We start from the raw sequence: 20,396 nt of genomic DNA, 5'->3' as shown, positions 1-20,396 counted from the left end.
AACTCATCATGAAGCTTTGGTTAAGTCATGCACCTGTTCCTTTTCCAAGACCTGTTTTCATATTCGTAAAAGAGGGATCAGACTATCTGTTGTGCCTGCCAATCTATCAAAGGTTAGGATAGAAGAAAACAATACGTAGGAACAGTGTTGGGAAATTATTAGTACTTCCTTCACTGGACACATCCTGTCCAGGTCTGGCAGATCCCTGAGCCTGAGCCTGTCAAAGTTGAAAGTTTTGAAAGGCTGGGGGACCAGGATGGAATCCCCTTTGTACCATGCCAAACTAGACATTTGTGGCCTCTCCAGCTTATAATAATACCTGACATTTGTATTGCATTTTAAGGTCTGCAAAATAATCTTCATGCACTACCTTATTAGAACCCTCCACAACAATATTGGTAGGCTGGTACGATTACTATGGACATTTTACTGATGAGGCCCCACCCTCCATTTAGACAAGGTCTCTGACAGGAGCACTAGGGTCTCTTTGGAGCTGTCTATGTGAGTCGTCCCTGATGACACTCAAAAATGTTAAGTGATCTACCCAGGGCCATTAAGCTAGTAAGTTTCAGAGGCAAGAACTCAACCCAAACCTCTGTGATTCCAAGTACAAAGAGTGCTCCATCTGGTACCCATGCTGCCTTCATGAGTGTAGAGCCCTAGGTTGGAGCCAGGGGGTATTGCTTGGGTTTCTGAGGCAGGGGTCTCCTTGTTGCCCTCTATCCTTCTTACTTTTTCCCATTTCCCTTTCCCCCCTAGTAATGGAAGCAACAGGGGACGTGGCTCTCTATGCAGGCCTGGTGGTGGCCATCTTTGTCTTCATCGTCATCCTCATGGCCGTTGGGGTGGTGGTGTACCGGCGCAGTTGCCGCGACTTTGACACAGACATCACAGACTCATCCGCTGCCCTCACTGGCGGCTTCCACCCAGTCAACTTCAAGACAGCCCGGCACAGTAAGGAGGAGAGGGGGAAGGGAGAAATGACTGACCCTTGGAGAGATGGAGCAGGGAGGAGGATGCAGGGTGGACTTGGAGACATCGGACTTTGCTTAGAATCTATTAGTGAACAATTACTGAGAACCTGCTGTATGCCCAGCCCTGGGCTAACTTGGAACTGTGGAGGGATACAGATTTAGGTGCCCTTCGTGCACAGTAAATGTGAATAAGTGTTTGTGGATTGACCTCCCTACCTGCTCCCAATCTCAAGGAGCTCACTGCCCAGCAAGGGAGAAGCTGGTGGGTTTATGGGAAGGAGAAATAGGTTGAGAGACAATGATGAGGATAAGGATGACAATTATAATGAAGATGGTGGTAGTGAGGACGATAACTAGCATGGATATGGCACGTTGTGTATTAGACTTATCCATGCTCATGTTGAGTCCTTGGAGGCAAGAAACATTCTACGTTTGTCTTTGTATACATACTCCAGCTCATGGGCAATGGGGCACGTTAGTTGTAGAGCTAGCCTTAATGCTAGGAGGATGAGGTGAAGACCTGCTTCTAACCCATGCTAGCCAAGGGATCATGGGGAAGTTACTTAGGTTCTCCATGGTCTCAGCAACTCTCTGAGCCTAGAAGTTGCCAAGAGAATGCCAGCCTGCACTGCTGGGAGGCATTTCCTCACCTGGGAGTTCCCTGTGCCAATGAAATCCCATCCCATTGCTTAGCTGCTAGCACAGTGCCTTGAACATGCACTCCAGGGATGCTGACTCCACACACTCCACGTCCGGACTTGGTGTTATCTCTGGCTGTCCCCCTGGTGCCGAGTTCCCTCTCTCCTCATCTCTATTCCTTGACTTTTCTTGCTTCTTTCATGGCCCAGCTAAAATCTCCCTTCTTCCAGCAAGCCTTCCATCCATTCCCCATGTGTCTTGTTTGTATGTAGTTGGTTGCCTGTTGTCTCTGCCATGACACTGTGAGCTCTTCAAGGGCAGGACTGTCTTTTGCCTTTCTTTATATCCCCGCTGCTTAGCACAATGCCTGGCATACAGTAGGTAGTTAAAAAGTGCTTATCGACTGACTAATTGTTGATTTACGTATTGAATTGCAGACAATCCACAACTGCTGCACCCATCGGCACCTCCTGACCTGACAGCCAGTGCAGGCATCTATCGAGGGCCTGTGTTTGCCCTGCAGGACTCCTCTGATAAGATTCCTATGACCAACTCACCCCTGCTTGACCCTCTGCCCAGCCTGAAGATCAAGGTGTACAATTCATCCACCGCATCATCCACTGCGGGTCTGCCCGAGGGGGCTGACCTGCTGGGAGTCTTGCCTGTGGGCACCTACCCAGGCGAGGGGATGCGGGATGCTCACTTCCTCAACCTACGAAATGCCAGCCTTGGCTCCCAGCAGACCCTGGGGCTGCCCCGAGATCCTAACAACTGTGCCAGTGGGACGTTTGGCTGCCTTGGGGGAAGACTTACAATTCCTGGTACAGGTATGACTCTAGCCAGAGTGCTGAGAACCCAACTAGGGCAGCACCTTGTTCTAGAAGGGTAGGGCCAGACCCCAGGGAGGGCATGCCGTACCCTCGGCTCTGCTCCTTTGTCCCACTCCCTTTATCCTGCCTCCTTTTGCTGTGGCTGTTCCCCTCCTACCCTGGCTCCTTTTCCCTTTTCCCTTCCCTCTGGATCAACCTGTTGTTACGGTCTCTACTACATCCTTCAATGATGAAAATGATGGTGATTATAATTGACATTTAGATAGCATGTTAGAGTTTGCAGAACGCTTATAACGGATCAGAGAGATTTAGTTCTGGAGCCTGAGGGGCCTGCGAGTCCAACCGCCCTTCTTTATAGATGAGGAAATAAGACAAAGTAGATTAAAAGTCTTGTCTCAAGTCACACAATATAGTAAGTGCCAGGGGCAGGATTCAAACCCAGGTCCTCAGCCTTCAGAGCCCCTGATCTTTACACTGAGTTAGGAGTGGCATACATTGTCTCATTTGAGATTCACAGAATCCTGTGAGGCAGTTAATATAGGTATCATTACCCCCCATTTACAGTTGAGAAGAGGATGAATTATTCACTCAGCAAATATCAGAAGTGAGATTTGAGTTCGGAGGTCTAGCATTTTAGCCACGATATACTTCACTGCCACCCCTCTTCCATGTAGAGTTATAGTCATAGAAATCCAGAGTTGGAAGGAACTAATAACAGTAAGTCACATTTTCTACAGCTCTTTATGGTTTCCCTGTGAAGTAGGCAGTGTGTTATTATACCCATTTTACAGATGAACAAGCTGAAGCTCAGGAAAGGGAAATGAGTTTCCCAGACAGTAGAGGTAGAGCTAGGATGTCTTCCCACACTGTCTGTCCACTGAACTTTTACGTCAAAGACTCATTGGATTTGACTACGTCACATGAAGCTTGCCTTGAGTTCTTGCTGGCTCTGGCCCTGACATGAAAAGCATAGGCTCATGATCTTCAGAGCTAAAAGGGACCCTAGAAGCCATCCAAGCCAGCTCCCTCATCTTATAGGTAAAAGATCTTGACACTCTTACCCAGAGCCACATAGCTCATAAGCGTTTGAGGCAGAATTTGAACGGAGATCTTCCTGACTCCAAAATGTTAGCTATATGTGGTAGAAGCTAGACTCACGAAATGTCAGACCTGGGAAAGACCTTAGAGGTAACCTAGTCCAGCCTCCTCATTGTCAGGAAACTAAGGCACAGAAAGGGAAAGTAACTTGCAGCTGATTAGTAGTAATGCTGGGTCTTTTGACTGAAAATCCAGCTGTCCTCTTCCACTAGACTCTATCTCCATCCGAACTAGACATCTATTCCGGGGGCACCTCAGCCCTGGCATTGGGCAGGGGAGCAACCTCTTTGTCCTGCAGGGCTCATGCCCCTTCCCCCACTGAACTCCCTTTTCCTCCAGGCGTGAGTCTGCTGGTACCCAACGGGGCCATCCCCCAGGGGAAATTCTACGAGATGTACCTGCTCATCAACAAGGCGGAGAACACCCTGTGAGTAGTGGAGGCCTTCTCCCCACTCCCCTCCACCCCCGCCCTTCTCAGGGCTACCCTTGGCCCCTCCCACTCCTTTCTTCCCTTTTTGGCATCCTGTCCTTGCTACCAAGTGCTGACCCCGAGAAGCCCAGGATTCCTCACTGCGTGCGGCACATGCTTGGTCCTGCCCTCCCTTCCCAAGCTGAACCCTCTGCTCCAAAATGCCCCCTTCTTCCCTCTCCTCAAAACTCCTATTCCCTCAGTGCCCAGATTTCAGCCAGATGTCAAGAGGAAAAGATCCAAATAAATGATTTCCCACAGCTAGGTGTTAGTGACTCATCCTAACCAACCCGCTGCCTCTCCCATCCCAGGGGCATTTATATGTCCAAAACCCATACTTTTCAAGCCAAAGACGTGAGTCACTGGTGGTGGAATATTGCAGCACTTCCAAAGGACCATAGAAGAGGGAGCCTGGGAGGAGATGGAGGGAGAGAGGACCACAGCTTTTCCTGGTGTCTCTCAAATCATACCCTGCTGCAGCCCCCCTGTTTCCTCCGCCATATCAGCCCTTCTTCCCTTCACCTCCCATGAGTACAGAACTGCAAACCCCCAGAATTATGGAAAGAAAAAAGGTTCCTGTTCCTAGGGAGACCTTTTCTCTGACTAGGCAAGATTACTGGAGTCACTATGAGGCAAAAGGAGGACATCTGTGACCCAAGGGCTAGGAAGTATTCCTGAGGCTGGCTAGTCCAACCCCTCATCTGACAGATGAAGAACCTGGGACTATGGAGGTCAAGTGGTTTGTTCCATGTTACCTGATCATAAGCAACAGAGATAATATCTGACCTCAAGTCCTTTGATTCTGGAATTGACTTCTGTCCAACCCCCACTCCCTTAGAACAATCAGTTTGGAAGGGGTTTAGTGGCACTAGAGAACAGTCACCCTCCTCCTCATCAGTAGTAACCACGTAAAGTCCCCCCAGTTCTCTCCGAGTAGGCTGCACCTATGGTCTCCCAGGCAGGTTTCATTGCCTAGGGTCCCAGGACAGGTCAGCCAGCATCTGTCTCTTTTCTAGTGATAAAGGGTATCTCAGGCAATGCTGAATTTCTATCCCATAGTCTTCACACTGTGATGAGAGGGTGGTTATTCTCCCCCATTTGACCGGAGGACATTCTGAGGCTCCAGGGGATGAAGGTCCCCTAAGATGGTAGCAGAGTCAGGAACAGCTCCTGAAGTTACAACTTCATGCTGAGACCCTTGCCTAGTCAAGGTCCTTTCTCCTTCCATTCCTGACTGGAAGAAGACTATCTGGAGCCCAGGAGGGGCAGAGACCTTCATTTTTGTCTCTTTCTCTTCTTCCTCTCTCTCCCCCTCCCTTTCTCTAGCTTACCTTCAGAAGGGACTCAGACAGTATTGAGCCCCATGGTGACCTGTGGGCCCACAGGGCTGCTCCTCTGCCGCCCAGTCATCCTCACAGTCCCTCACTGCGCTGAAGTCAGCTCTGGGGACTGGATATTCCAGCTGAAGACACAGTCCCACCAAGGGATTTGGGAGGTAAGGAGAAAGGGGGGAGTAGGCCAAAGTAGTTCTTATAGTGCAAGAGCTAGCCCTATCTCCTTCATTCCCTTCCTTGGGGCCAAGGATAGTGAAGGGCTTCCCTTATGCTATCTGTCCTGCCCCTCTAAGGCCTCCACAAAGAGGGATCATCTCCTCTTTGGCTCACCAGTCAAGAAACTCTGGGAGTGCTCAGCCCCAGAACCCAGGAGGAACAGGGAGCCAGCCTAAGGCCCCACAAGTCTGTACTTCTGACCTGTGCCTCATGGGTCTCTTCCCATTCTGCTCCTGGCAGGAGGTTGTGACTCTAGATGAGGAGACCCTGAACACCCCTTGCTACTGCCAGCTGGAAGCCAAGTCCTGCCACATCCTTCTGGACCAACTGGGCACATATGTGTTCATGGGAGAGTCCTACTCCCGCTCAGCCATCAAAAGGCTTCAGTTGGCCATCTTTGCACCTGCACTCTGCACCACTCTGGAATATACACTCAGGGTCTACTGCCTGGAAGACACACCTGATGCACTCAAGGTAGGCTGGGGCTTACCAGTCTGGGGCCATACTTTATGTCTCCCCAACCCCTATTTCATGATACCTTCCAAGCTTTCCCTGTATATTCTACATAGTACGTTCCAACTCCCCTAGGGCCATCTTGGTCCTTCCCTGATGTCAATAAATAAAACCATTTATTAAATGTTTACTAGGTGCCAGGCACTGTGCCAGATGCTTTGGGATGCAGTGACAAAAGTGAAAGTCCTTGCCCTCTAGAAATGAGACCTCATTTTCATCCCTATCCTAACTTGAATGCAAAAATACTTATATCACTAATAATGTGGTCTCATCCAAGATCCCTTTTTTCTGTTATTCCTCTAGTCTTTTTCTACCAACCCACCCTCCAATAAAAAGGTCCTGGTTGGACTAGAAGCCAGGCTTAGGAATGATAAGTACATTCATTTAGAGAGGTTTCCATATAGGGCTGTTTGAAGTCCTTCAAGGGAAAGAGTCATGGTCAATTGTGGAGTGTGGATTCGGGTCCAAAAAGGCTTCTTTGAAGAGATGCAATTGTAGTTGGGTCTTTAAAATGGAATGGAAATTAACCAGGAACAGTGAGGGCATAGAGTCAGGAAATACAGAGTATGTGCTCTAGGGGATGCTGAATAGCCCAGTTTACCTGGAAAATTGAGCATGTGATGCCTAGCCCAAAGTAGAACCTTGAATACCAGACTAAGAAGCATGAACTTTACCTGGTAGATAGTTGGGAACCATTGAGTGTTTTTGAGCAGAGGGATGACATGACCAGAGATATGCATAAGGAGTCAGAGCTGATTTAATAACGAGAGACATTTGTCTGGTCCTTTTGGATTACTTTACATACATTAGCGTATCCCAGTAGCTACTCTGTGGAATAGGTATCACAAGCGTATGATCCCCATTTTATCGATGGGGACATAAGGGTTAGTGACAGGATCATGGCCACACAGCTAATATAACTCTTCTGACTCCTAAGTGTGTTTCCATGATGTGAACTCCATGAGACCTTGGGAGGAATGGATTGCAAGTTGCCTTACTGCATACATCCTTGTTGTTTCTCATGCTTTTAACAATTAGCCAACCACTTAGCATGTTTGCGGGGGCTGAACCCTGTGTGAGATGCTGGGGAAAGAGGATAGCCCAACCTTTGGGTTCATAGCCTAGTGGGGGAGGCAAGATAAACTTAGGAAAAGCTACTGGATAATTACAGTGAGGGAGGATGCTGGTCCCACATGGCTCAGGTCTTGAAAGATATAATGGAGGCAGGGAGAAAAGAGAGACTAAGGCTCTCCAGGCTGAGGGAGTGGTTAAGTAGAAACCTGGAAATGACCATGAAACCATCAAGAGTCTAGCAGAGCCCAGGGTTGGAGAACAAGCAGGGAAAACATCCCAAAGAACATTTTTGTTTGCATCAAACATTGACTAACCCCGTTGAGTTAGTGGGAGATCTTAGCTAACCCAGCTCAGAGTGGACCTAGACTGACCTTGGTCTCAGAAACTGTTATGAGATCTGGAGTCTCTATATAGTATTCTCACGCCTTTAGGGTCATTCTTTAACTGTATTCTTTTTTTAATCCCTTCCCTTATAAGTCTGTCTCTGTAGAATTTCCCTACTGTTTCTCTTCACAAATCAATAAATTTGCCCCGTACCAGCTCACAATCAGCTTTGTCCTTTCCTTGGGTCCCCTGAGACCACGGGCTCATCTTTTATCTTGAGTCTGGTATTTAGTGCTACCCTGGCCTCCCTCTTCTGCCTTCTCTGACCCAGCTCCTCTCTCATATACCTCTTTCCCTGGACTGGGCTTCTGTTAGTTCATTCTGGGTCCTGGTTCCTGGTCCCCTCTGGCCCTTGCTAGGACTTGTCAAGATTAAGGAGAGATGGCCCAGTTCATGAGCTGCCCTATTGGGTGCCCCACAGGAGGTGCTAGAGCTGGAGAAGACCCTAGGTGGGTACCTGCTGGAAGAGCCCAAGCCCCTGCTTTTTAAGGACAGCTATCACAACCTTCGTCTTTCCATCCACGATATCCCCCATGCCCTGTGGAGAAGCAAACTGCTGGCCAAGTACCAGGTGAGGAGATTGGCCTGGGACAGTGGGGGTGGTGCAGGGTGGCAGACAGAAAAGGGTGTTTCCCAGTGAAGGGTGGAGAGGGCCTTGGGCTCTGAGTTCCTAGAGCCATGACCTAGAGATGGAATGGGATTTCCAAAGCCATATAGTCCAAAACATCCATTTTACAGATGTGAGAACTGAGGCCCAGAAGGGTTGTCACTTACCAAAGGTAAAAAGGGTAGTAATTATCATTAGCAGAATTTTGACTGCTATACTGAACTTCTCCACATAGCGATGCCTCCCCAATAATCACAGTAACAGCCAAGGTTTCCAGAGCACTGACAGGCTTGCAAAGCCCTTTCTCTTTTTTTTTTTTTTTTAAAACAAATTTGACTTTTTTCAGTGAATAAGTATTTGCTTTCTCTCCTCCTCACCTGCCTTCCCCCTCAAAAAAAGAAAGAAAGGAAGAAAGAAAGAAAGAAAGAAAGAAAGAAAGAAAGAAAGGGAGAGAGAAAGAAAGAAAGGAAAAGAAACAAAGACAAACCCTTTGTAACAAACATGCATAGTCAAATTCCCACACTGGCCTGCCTTCTGCCATTCTGTCTCATTCTGCACATGTAGACCATCGCCTCCCTCACCATGGTTGGGCACTACTAGTAAGACGGAAAGGAAGCAGAAATGGGAAAAATAGATGGAATAGATTGTATGGAGTCTTTAAGTAGTTCTTGATATAGAACAGCCTTGTACTTAAGTTCTGAATTACTTGTATTTATTTTGTGTGTGTGTGGTTTTTGTGTGCCATTTTCTAGTTGTGTTGCCTTGGACAGTGACCTCCTCAATCTCAATTTCCTCTTCTGGGATAAGAAGGGGTTGGCCGCATGATCTCTTGGGTCCCTTCTAGCTCTGACAATCCTATGAATAACTTGAACTTATGCGAGTAAAAATTTCCTTTCCCTCTTTCATTTCTGGAGGGATGGATAGATAATAGATGGGCTTCTCCTGTGCCCAAGGTGGACCTGATAAAAGTCAGGAGCAGCCGAAGCGTTGGTAAAACCTTGACCTCAGAAAAGTTTGAAAAGTCCAGTAAAAGATTGTGCTAGTGCTAGGGTTCTTAATTCCCAATGGATCCATGTATAGATTTAAAAGACTCTATGAACTTGGATGGGGAAATTATTTCATTATTTTCACTAACCTCTAACTGAGATATAGCGTCTCCTTCAACTTTTTAAAAACATGGTTCTGAGAAGGGATTGCTAGGCTTCATTAGATTTCCAACAGGGTCTGTGGCCCCCCAAAATAGTTAAGAACCCCTTCTCTATTGAGGACCTCAAATGGAGAAACCCAGAGCTAGATATGGGCTCCTAGCTGTAATATGGGGTACATGTTTTTCTGTCATTGTTCCTAGTGTGGGTTGACAGAGAGGAGGCAGCAGCAGGGTCATAGATGTCTTCTGAGGCTTCTCGAATCTGATCATACATGTCGCTCCCCCTCTCCATAGGAAATTCCATTCTACCACATCTGGAGTGGCAGCCAGAAGGCCTTGCATTGTACTTTCACCTTGGAAAGATACAGCCTGGCCTCCACAGAATTCACATGCAAGATCTGTGTGCGGCAAGTCGAAGGGGAGGGCCAGATATTCCAGCTGCATACGACGTTGGCCGAGGTGAGCTTGGGAATGGGAGTGCCTGTCCTCCATGGGACCCTTCTTTCTTGGGAGAGAGCTGCCTACCCAGCTCAAAAACTCTGGGAAGCCAGGCATGGGAAGGACCATCCATGATGCCAGCTTTGGCAAGTCTAGCCCTACTAGGCCCCAGTGAACTAGATAATTTCTTTCCTTGAATAAACAGCAGAGGTTTCAACAAAATGTTAACAAAAATGTAAAGATTTGGGTCTACGGTGACTGAAAATCAGGAGAAAAGAGAATTTCAATATTATCATCACCAGCATTAAGAATCAACTTCCAATATGCAGGGCACTATACTGTCTATTAAACATAAAGAGGAAGTCTTTAAGACTTGATCCCAGTCCTTAAGGGACTTAGAGTCTTGTTGGGATCATAGCCAGTCAAGTTGGGCATAGCATTCATGGCTTTCTTTGTAAGCTCCTCCCCACTAGATTGTAAGTGCTTTGAGAGCAGGGACTATCTTTTGCCTCTTTTTATGCTTCCAGAACTCAGCATAGTGCCTATCACATTTTAGGAGCTTAATAAATGGATTGATTAAAGGTATGAGAGAAAGAAAGGCAAGTCTCAGAATCGTCTGTGTTGGGAAAGGACCCTCGGCCCTTCCTAACCTCCTCTGCCTGCTTTTATCATTTCAGACAGCCGCTGGCTCCCTAGACAACTTCTGCTCTGCACCCAGCAGCTCAGTGACCACCCAGCTGGGCCCCTATGCCTTCAAGATCCCATTGTCCATCCGGCAGAAGATCTGCAATAGCCTTGATGCTCCCAACTCCCGGGGAAATGATTGGAGGCTGTTGGCCCAGAAACTGTCTATGGATCGGTGAGTGCCAAGGGCTTCCTAATCTCCCATGAACCTCGCACATACATGCTCCCAACCATGGCCATATTCAACCCCACCAAAAGAGGTTCTTAGGTTCCTTGTACCCCTAACCCAATTCCATCTCCCTCTTGCCTAGCTTATCTTTGCCTCTTTTCCAACACACACAGGCTGGATATGAGCTCATTCTTCAAGTAGTGAGCCTCTACTTTGGGCAGGCCACTGTGTTATGGTGAATACAAAGGGGAATAAGATAAAGTCTGCATCTTCAGGTAGCTTATGGTCCCGTGGAGCAGTTTCTTGCCCAGTGGCAATCTCTCTTCTCTGTGGATGGTGATATATACATCAAGGGGCCAGCAGAGGACAGTAGAAAGAATACTGCTTAAGGAGACCTGAGCTGGAATCCCAGCCCTGCCAAGGTCACATAGTAGCTGTGTGACCTTGAGCAGGTCACTCCCCTTGCTAAACTTTGGCTTTCTCCTCTGTAAAATTAGGGGGTCCGATTAGAAATCATTTCTAAGGCTTTTCAGGCTCCAAAATTTCAATTCTGTATTCTTTCCCCTGTTGCTTTATTGATACCTTCATGATAGCTGCCTTCTCCCAATTTTAACCTCACAAATCAAAAAAGGCACTCTCCTCCCCCTCCCCTGCGCACATCATGCACACACATCCTCATGCTCTAAGTAAGAAACACAGGTATGGTGTTTTCAGACCCCAAACTGAAATCTGGGAAACTTGACCCTGGCCCTGCCCTCCCCCAGTTTCATAATAATAACCACAATCTGGCTCCCATGGGCCTTTCTATCCTTCATTCCAAACTGGCCTCTTTTCTCTTCTCCATGTACAGTATTCCATTTCCTACCTCCACACCTTTGTACAAAATAGACTCTCTCACTTTATAGAGTCCCTGACTTCCCCCAAAGCACAGTTCTGGTAGCACCTTTTATAGGAGTCTCTTTCTTGATCTCCACGATTGTTAGTTTCTCTTTTCTTGAAATTAGTTTGTATTACTTTGGACATATATTGGCCTTATATATCAGTGTGGATGTTATGTATTCCCCAGGCATATGGATGTTCCTTGAGGGTAGAAATTATTACTGTTTTGTCTTTGTATTTCTGGTGCCTAGCATGGTATCTTGTACACAGTAGTCATTCAATAGATGCTTGCAGAATGGTTGCTGAATTGACGTTATTAATGTCAATAATATATTATGATAATTATTAATATGCATGATATAATAATGTATTAATAATAATTGTGATGTTAGCATATTTCTTTAAAAGTATCTTGTGAACATGATCTCATTTGTTGGTGTAGATTGTGATGATCCCTGCTTTATAAGTGGGGAAACCAAGTCACAGAAATGAAGTGACTTGCTGATGATCATAGATATGGGTCACATGATTTGAACCTAGATGCCCCCAACTCCAGCCCATGGCCATGTTTCTTTCTGCCATACTCTAATGACATCCTCCACTGCTTTTTTTTATCATTCAGGGACCTAATGCTTCTCTCTCTCCTTCTCTTCATCAATCCTAGGTACCTGAACTATTTTGCCACCAAAGCAAGCCCCACAGGGGTGATCCTGGATCTGTGGGAGTCCCTGCACCAGGACGACGGTGACCTCAACACCCTGGCCAGTGCCTTGGAAGAAATGGGCAAGAGTGAGATGCTGGTGGTCATGGCCACAGATGGTGACTGCTGATGCCACCCTGGCTGCTGCCCATGGACACAGGAAGGGTGGAACTTTAGGGGGCAGGACAGGATGAGAGCACAGGGGAAAAAAAGGGGTGAGTTGGGGATGGGGAGATGTCCTCTCCCATCTCGCCCCACAACTGCAGACAGGGGTCTCCCCATTCTCTTCCTCTTCCTCTTCCCACTCTCACTTACCATAACCAGCCTTAGTAAACCTACACACTCCATTGACAAGAGAGCCTAGAATCCCCCCTCCCCAGGTACTGTCTCTTCTTGCTCTAACCCTCCTGCCACAGAGAGCTTGGGACCAAGGGCTCTGTGATGACAACAGTCTCAGTCAAAGGGGGAGGTGACCCCTCCACCACCACCCCACAAACTCATATGCACAACAGCTCCCACCACCCTCAGAGACCAGGGCTCTCTCTAAGGCTTCTGGGTTGGGTTTTCATTTCTTTTTAATAATGGGTTTCTCTCTCCTCCCAATGCCCTGTCCTCCTCCTTTAACATCATTTTATGCTTTGAAGAAGTCCAATATGATCTAGACAAACTGCTTTCTTCTGTCAAAAAGAGAGAGCTTTACATAGGTGACTATTAAAAGGTCAAAGAAGAAAACCACAAAAGCCACAAAGAAGGAAAAAAAGAGGGGAAAAAACCCAGTTTCTTAGGAAACGCAAAATGATTTATTATCCAGATCTTTGGATGAGTCCTTTTTAAGAAAAAAAAGAAAGAAAACTAAAAACAAACAAAAAAAGATTTTAAAACTGTTTCCTTGAGTGGATGAGTGTGTGAATTTGGGGGTATGGACAAAAAGTCATGGAGAGCACAGATATGAAGGAGGGAGGGAGGGAAGGAGACTAGAAGAGATGGGTTGAGAAGGTTTTTTGTTTCTGAAATTACTCTTGGGCTAAATTCAGAAGAGGTATGTGATGACAAGAAGGCTAAATCTCCTGGCCTTGCTCATCTCCAGATGCCTAGGAATGGTCTCCCCTCTCTGGGGTTTTAGGGGGAGAAAGAAAGAGAGGTTTCTCCTGAGCAAGGGAAGGGGACGAGAGAGGGATAGCATGGGAATCTGGCTCTGAGTAGAGACCAATGGGAGTTATGAAGTTAGAAAGACCCCATATGTCCTTGCAGTCTGGAAGGAGCAGTAACTGAAAGGAGCCCATTTCCCATACACTCCAGAAGTATACCTGTCCATCTTGTGAGTGTTCAGCAAGGGTAAAAGGAGAGATGCTACAGACTTTGCATTCTGGACTGTACTTTTGGATACTGGACTCAACCTACCATCCTGGCTGGTCTTGGGCTTCCAGTCCTGGTTGGAAGCTTGGGTTCACTTCTTGGTAATAATAACCTCGCGTCCGAGGAGGCACCATTGGAAAAGTTAATCTTTTGGTTGGAGAGCTGTTGCCAGTGGTCTGACTGATGTTGATGCCTGAGATCTCTCAAGAACTAAAATTGTTATGGGACTTAGAAGGGACCATGACAGAACCACTTATGAATGAAGACAGCCCAGACTTCCCATTTTAGCAAAGGAGATCGAGGTGTACACCATGAGCTATGCATGACAGGTGGGGGACTCTAGGCGGCCACTTATTCATTGTTTTGTCCTCCCTATATTCCTGATGAAGGATGAGCCCTCAAGATCAGGACTTAGGTGTGTGGGAGCAAAAGTAAGAGTAGTAAAGCCAAGCTGTATTGCATATGGTGGGGAGGCCAAAGTAGGCTGAATCTCATAAGCTGAGCCAGATTTGGGAGGTCAGTAGCTAGGGATCTCTAAGAACTGGCCATATAGGCCAGCTGAGCAGGCCAACAGCTGTGACTCGGGGCCTACCTCCTCCACAGAGAATGGGGCATGCAGCTTTGTCCTTTGTATGGATCCTGAGTCTGATGGACATCCTGGCATAGTGAGAAATATCGGATCAGGCATCATCTGGGTTCTGGTCTTGGTTGTACCGATGACTAACTGTGTGGCCATGATGAAATCACTTCTTATTTCTGGACCTTAGTCAGTATCCTTTCCTGAAAAAGGATGGAGGGGGGCAGACAGATGTCCTTAGAAGGAATTCTCCATCTTTCTGGAGGGTACTGCCTCTCCTAAGGAGAATGTAGTGGAGTAGAAAGGGTGCCCTGTATGCAGCCACAGGCCTGGGTTCAGCTCTGCTTTCCTACCTATGTGACTTTGGGAAAGTTCCCTTGACCTCTTTGGGCCCCAGTTTTTTCCTTTATACAAGGAGATATTTGGATTAGGTGACTTCTCTGATTCATCCCAACTCTAAGTCTTGGATCTGGATTCTGTGATTCAGTAATACTCCTCTGGAGAGGCAGATGGCTTTCAGGGAGGGGTAGTGCCAAGGCGCAGGTGGCATTGTCAGGTTTTGCCAGCCCAGGAGTTGCTGCTCCTCCTTTCCCAGGCCTCATTTCCAAAGGTTGACTCCTCTCCAATGGCTATACTCCCATACTTGGAGAGGTCTCTTCCAGGTGCTATTATGTAAGGAAATGTGGAAGCCTCAAGACTAGTTCTGGACTATTTTAACAGTAGTGGAAATGGAGACAATATGTTCCATCTACCTCCTTGGGGCTGAGCCTGGTTCAATGGGGAAACCCTCCCCCATATCCCTTAACAGAAGAGCCAGTAGTTAGGTAGGACCCATCCCAGGAGGACAGGCTGAGAAAGGAGGCTCCTCTAACTGGCATGGCACTCCTAGCTATGTATCCCATGACCCATCTTCTATTTCTGGGAGGGTGTGGAAAAAGTAGGAAGGAAGACAAAGGAAAAGGGAGACATGGGACTAGGAAGGAGGAGAGAATCTTGTTCCTTAGTACTGGCTCCTGAAGGCGCACTGGTCTTGCCCTGGCTGGCACCATCCCATGGCAAACACTTGATATTTGCTGTTTATAGGCTTGTATTTATATCCTCACACATTAACCTAGACCAGAAGTTAAGTACCAGTTCCCCCAGGGCTAGTCCTAGCTATTATCGAGGGACCTGCAGGAACATGTGCCATCATGTGGTTGCTGGGAATTCACTGGAACAAACCAGGCAGACCCTATGCCTTTGAAAATGCTGTTCATTTGGGAGGTGGTTCTTTTTACAATGCGTGAAGCTAGAGCACACTGGGTGTCTGAGGCTGTGAACTGGACGCTTTACGGTGGTTCTCACCACTGGGTGGGGCAGCGGGGAGGGAGAGGGAGGGAATGAGAATGAGAACGTCTTCTTTGGGGCCTCTCCCTAATCCAGGATGGGGCAAAAGCTGAACTCTTGGGTCTAGAAGACCCTAAACCTGAGCTTTGCAAAATGGAGTGGGAGCCATTTGGGCCTCAGGGTATTTATCCTGAAGGAAAAAGAGGTACCCTACAATTTAGTTGAGTGTGAGGGAAAGGGATAGTGTGGGCATCCATCTTGCATAGTGCCATTGTGGGACCTGAATTCTTCTGGAGTCAGGCAAGCAGTGTAGGCTACAAATAAGTATAGTTTCCACCTTTATCACCAAGTCTCTGGGTAGACTCTTCAAAGGCTTAGCAATCAAATATCAGCCATTAGCTAGAGGCCTGTCTTCAAGACAAATTGAACATTGGAGCAGCTCAATTGTAGGAACTGGGGCAGCCAGGTGGCACAGTGGATAGAGTGCCAGGTCTGAAGTCAGGAAGATGAATTCAAATCCGACCTCACACACTTACCACCTGTGTGACCCTGGGCAAGTCGCTGAACCCTGTTTGCCTCAGTTTCCTCATCTGTAAAATGAACTGGAGAAGGAAATGGCCAACCACTCCAGTATCTTTGCCAAGAAAACTCCAAATGAAGTCACAAAGAGAGTCAGACATGACAGAAACAACTGAACAACAATCACAGGGAGTGAGTGTCTAAAGGAAAAGATTCTCCTTTATTTAATAGATGAGAAGGGTAAGTGACCCGCCCAACATCATACAGGTAGCACAGTATGCTTTGACCCTGGGGCAGTCCTTGGACTTCCAAATCCAACGCTTTGCCCACAGTGCATCTCAGATCGATGAAGTGACCTGGCTGGAATTGCCTTAGGGGAATAAAGAGAGCTCCTGCTTTGGAGTCAAGAAGACCTGGATTCTAGTCCTGCTTCATGCAACTCATGTCCCTGGATTTGTAGTCAGAGGAATTGGGGTTCAGAGGCACGTCCAGCTCTTCAATATCTGGGCAACCCTGAGAGAAGTCCCCACCTCTCTGGGTCTCGGTTCCTTATCTTTAAAATGGGGGGAGGGGCTAGGTGTGGACTGTCGGGCTCTGCTCCTGCCCCCTGGGATCTGGACCTCAGTTTCCTTATCTATTGAATAGAGATGTTGGATTCGATGTGATCTCTGGGGTCTCCTTTCTAACTCATAAGTTAAATGATTCTGTTATTCTCAAGGGAAATGCTGACCCCAGGACCTCCTTCTGGTGCTTCCAGTAGCCTCAATTTCCTGGCTCCTTTTCTACCTCCATTCCCTTTTTCTCTGACCCCAGACCTCTTGCTCTCTGCTCTTTTGAGGGACCACCCCTTCCTCACCTGTTGCTCTAGGGGACCCACAGTCTCCTCACCGAGGCTTTGGGCTGACAGGACACGTATCTACACAAGCCCTGAATGGGGAGTGGAGTCAGCCTGATTCCTAGAAATTGTGGGAAAGTTTCAGAGCACAGAACCAGTTTGGATTGGGCCTCTCAGGAAGGAAGGGTCCAGCTGCCCCATTTATAAATAGACTCCATCAAGGGTTTACTGGGCTCCTCATCAATAATGAAATTGCCCCCAGACCCAGCAGAGCTGGGGAGGGACCACGGCAGAGGATGGATCCCAGCGTTTCTCCCAACTCTCTCTGAGAACAGCTAAAGGGGTATGTGAATAAGTGTGTGTGTGTCTGTGTGTCTGTGTGTGTCTGGGTGCCTGTGTCCTCTATTTACTACATACGATGTATGCTCACTTACTTGTCCTCAGTTTGGATATCTCAAGTTTGGAGTGTGTTTTCCTTTCCCCTCAGGACCATGAGATGGCCATCTCTCTGTGTGCCTCTCTCTGTTCTCCATCTCTCTGCCCCTCTCTGTATCTCTCTCTGTCTTCTTTGGGACTGTCTTCTGTGGCTCCAGGGTCCACGAGTGGGCCTCTCTGGCCACCAGGAGGGACGAGCAGCTCTGTCTGTCCCTGGTGGGCAGGCACACAGGGGGATGGGGGGGCTTCCAGTGGCTCCAGGATCCACAAGTGGGCCTCTCTAGACCCCAGGAGGGACCAGCAGCTCTGCCTGACAGGTTGGGGGGCAGGCAGGCACACAGGGGAGGGGCTTTCCAGTGGCTGAAGAGGGGACAGCATCTTTCCAGAGGGAAAGGGCCAATTGCTATGCTCAGTGGGCATTCTCTTTTCCTATTTATAAATGGCAGGGTGTGGGAGAGGGAGGCCAGGGGCTTTAAGGATAGCCCCTGAACCTGGAGCAGTTTCTTCTGTAAACTCCAAACCTGTAAATAACGTCTAGCATTCCTATTGTAACAAAATTAATTTTTATGCAATAAATTATATTTCTTAGTCTAATAAAAAAAATTGAAACCAGGTGAATCCTGCTGCCAATTCTGTTTTGGCACATTGGAAAACAGCCTTTGGGCCTTTTGCCATAAGCTGACCTTCTCCACCTGACCCTGCAGGGAAAGGGGCCTTTAAATTAATCAACAAACATTTCCTCTCTTCAGGGTCCATCAGTGTGAGAGCTTAAGCGAAGGAGGAGACAGCCCCTGCCCTCCAGGGTTCTCTGGTTTAGGATAGAACAGTATGCTAATTCAAATGCCAGAGTATAGGACCTGGTCAGAGGAGGGAGGGCACCAAGGGCTGTTACATCAGGGAAGGTTCCCTCCAAGACACAGAGCTGAAGCTAAGCCCTAAAAGAGGGTGGCCTGAAAAAAACAACTCAGGTTTCCATAGGTAAGCAATGCCACACCAAACCACACCACACCATACCATACATACCACAAGGTATACAATTCAAGGATTATTGTACCCATTTTACAGGTAGATAAACAGAGGCTCAGAGAGAAGTGAAGTTCCTCCCAACGCCAATGAGTTAATCTCAGAGTCTAAATTTGAATCCAGGTTTCCCAAGTCTAGCCTTCTTTCCCCCACTGTGACTGGTGGGAAGATAAGGGGTGGGTATGAGCAAAGGTAAGGAGCTTTTGTGGGGCAGTGAGAGACAGAATGGGCAACCAAAGGGCGAAATGAACCCATGGTGTGCCAAGGAGACTGGAGTCAGCTGGGGTTCGTTTTGGCAAAGATGAGTTTGTTATAAGCTGGGAAGGAAGAGGATGCCTGACAGGAAGAAAGGGCCAGATGTCCAGGCAACATTCCAGGTGGTGGGGAGTGGCCTCAGGGAAGCCCTCATCCTGGGAGATGCTTGGGGAAGAAGCCAGGTGTCCCCTGCCAGAGATGTCTTCAAGGGGATTCCCTCCAGCTCCAAGGGAGAAGCCACTCCCCAAGAACAAGTGTTCAGGGCTGGAGCAGAGAGTGCCCAGGGTTGGGTGTTTATAAGGTACCTGGCTTGGGGCCAGAGCAGGGAGAAGACTAAACATGCTATACTGGGGCCTAGATGACCGAACTGGCACTTTCCCAGGCTGGGTATGTCCTGAAAATCAGGAAAACTGCAGGGGCTGAGGCCTCAGGGGCCCCCCCAACCCTCCCACTCTCCCCACAGCTATGGTCCCTGGGATCTCTCTCCTCCTCCCTGCTACAGCCAAAAGACTTCTCATTCAAAAGGTTTTTGGATCACACCACAAGATCATGACACTGCCACCCAACCACAGCTAAAGGCAAGTATGGTTATAGGAAAATTATGTGAGTAACTGTAGGGGCCTCCTCTCTATAAATGAGGACCCCTAAGATCCCTTTCAGTCAATAGTGCTGAGTTCAGTACAACGTTTATTTTTAAACCCCTTGCACAGCAAGAAGTGTCCAAAACTAAATAGGCCTGAGGTGAGGTTGGGGGAAGAAAGTGGGGGAAGGGAGAGGACCGCCAGAGAAGTTGGGTTAAACACATCAGGGATGCCTCAATAAGCAAAGCCTTGTCTGGGTGAGGAGGTGACTGGCACTTCATATGGTCTCCTTTTCTGTTTGGCAGCAGTGGCTGTGTTGGTGATGGTGATGGTGGCCAAGTCACTCAGTTTTATCCCCATGTTCTTGGACATATTCCTGCTGCTGGAAGTGGTGTTACCTCATTCTGCTCAGCTGTTGGTGTTCTTGGTGGGATCTGGTAGTATTTAGGTAAAGGCTGCTGGTATTATTGGTGGGACACTGGAAACTGGTGATGCCCTTCATGATGGTGGCAGTGATGGCAGCCATATTGTTTATGATGGTGGTCATGTTTGGATGGGAGTAGGTAGAAAGGATGAGAAGGCCCCAGTGAGGTCAACTCAGGTGCTTACATGGCCTGACCACTAGGGATGGGGCAAGGAGTCATGCATGGCCTCCATCCCATTGGTCAAGAAATAAACAAAGGTAGCCATCTTGGGTGATAAAAAGGTCTGGAGAGGGACCTTTCTGCCTAGAAGGGAAACACTGGTGTGAGTCTAGGAGTAGAGGGAGATGCCCTTCCTTGGGCCCCATATTATTTCCACCTCTGCTCATAGACTGACAATGAAACATGTCAATGGAAAGCATTCTCTTTCTTGGTAGGGAGATAAGAGTAAAATTAAGCAAAGCAAACCAGCACATTGGCCATCTGGGACCCTTGTGGAATGTCAGGAGGCACATTTCCCCCCCAGTTCTCCGAAGCCTTTGAGGACAGTTATTGATTTCTTGATTTGTTTTCTGCATATGACTGTAGCTATCATGGGGGGGGGGTGTTTTTATGGTTTTATGCGTCAGTTTATACGTCTCCCCAAGCTTTCTGAACTTCTTCATCTCCAGTCTCTTTTATGGTGCAATCATTTTCCATTACATTCATAGAAGGTGCATCTTTCTTCTCGTTGCATCAGGGAGAAGATCACACATGCCCAGACCTCCCTCGCCTCATTGCGGGCTCCCTGCTTGGGGCCTCACCAGTTCCCTGAGAGCCAATTCCATTGCCTGATGAAACTGGTGGCATAGCTTGACTCTCGCACCCCAGAGTCCTCCTGCCCCCATGAAATGCCTTTGGGACCGCATTACT

At 47.8% G+C, this 20,396-nt stretch overlaps 1 protein-coding gene across 3 annotated transcripts in view; it reads left to right on the top strand.

Moving 5' to 3' along the window:
• Positions 1–17,815, top strand: part of UNC5B (unc-5 netrin receptor B) — a 135,966-nt gene extending 118,151 nt beyond the window's left edge. For all 3 annotated transcript variants that reach the window (XM_072628279.1, XM_072628280.1, XM_072628278.1), the window contains 9 exons: positions 760–954; positions 2,051–2,440; positions 3,881–3,968; positions 5,337–5,505; positions 5,801–6,034; positions 7,953–8,102; positions 9,580–9,744; positions 10,401–10,582; positions 12,120–17,815. In XM_072628279.1, coding sequence (XP_072484380.1) covers positions 760–954; positions 2,051–2,440; positions 3,881–3,968; positions 5,337–5,505; positions 5,801–6,034; positions 7,953–8,102; positions 9,580–9,744; positions 10,401–10,582; positions 12,120–12,285 — 1,739 coding nt within the window. In that variant the 3' untranslated portion in view covers positions 12,286–17,815. The remainder of the gene's footprint in view (positions 1–759; positions 955–2,050; positions 2,441–3,880; positions 3,969–5,336; positions 5,506–5,800; positions 6,035–7,952; positions 8,103–9,579; positions 9,745–10,400; positions 10,583–12,119) is intronic.
• Positions 17,816–20,396: the final 2,581 nt, after the last annotated feature.

This window comes from Notamacropus eugenii, chromosome 1, assembly GCF_028372415.1.
Source record: "Notamacropus eugenii isolate mMacEug1 chromosome 1, mMacEug1.pri_v2, whole genome shotgun sequence".
In the NCBI taxonomy this organism is placed as follows: Eukaryota; Metazoa; Chordata; class Mammalia; order Diprotodontia; family Macropodidae; genus Notamacropus; species Notamacropus eugenii.
The sequence above is the reverse complement of the archived record's forward strand: the minus strand, read 5'-3'. Positions and strand labels throughout refer to the sequence as shown.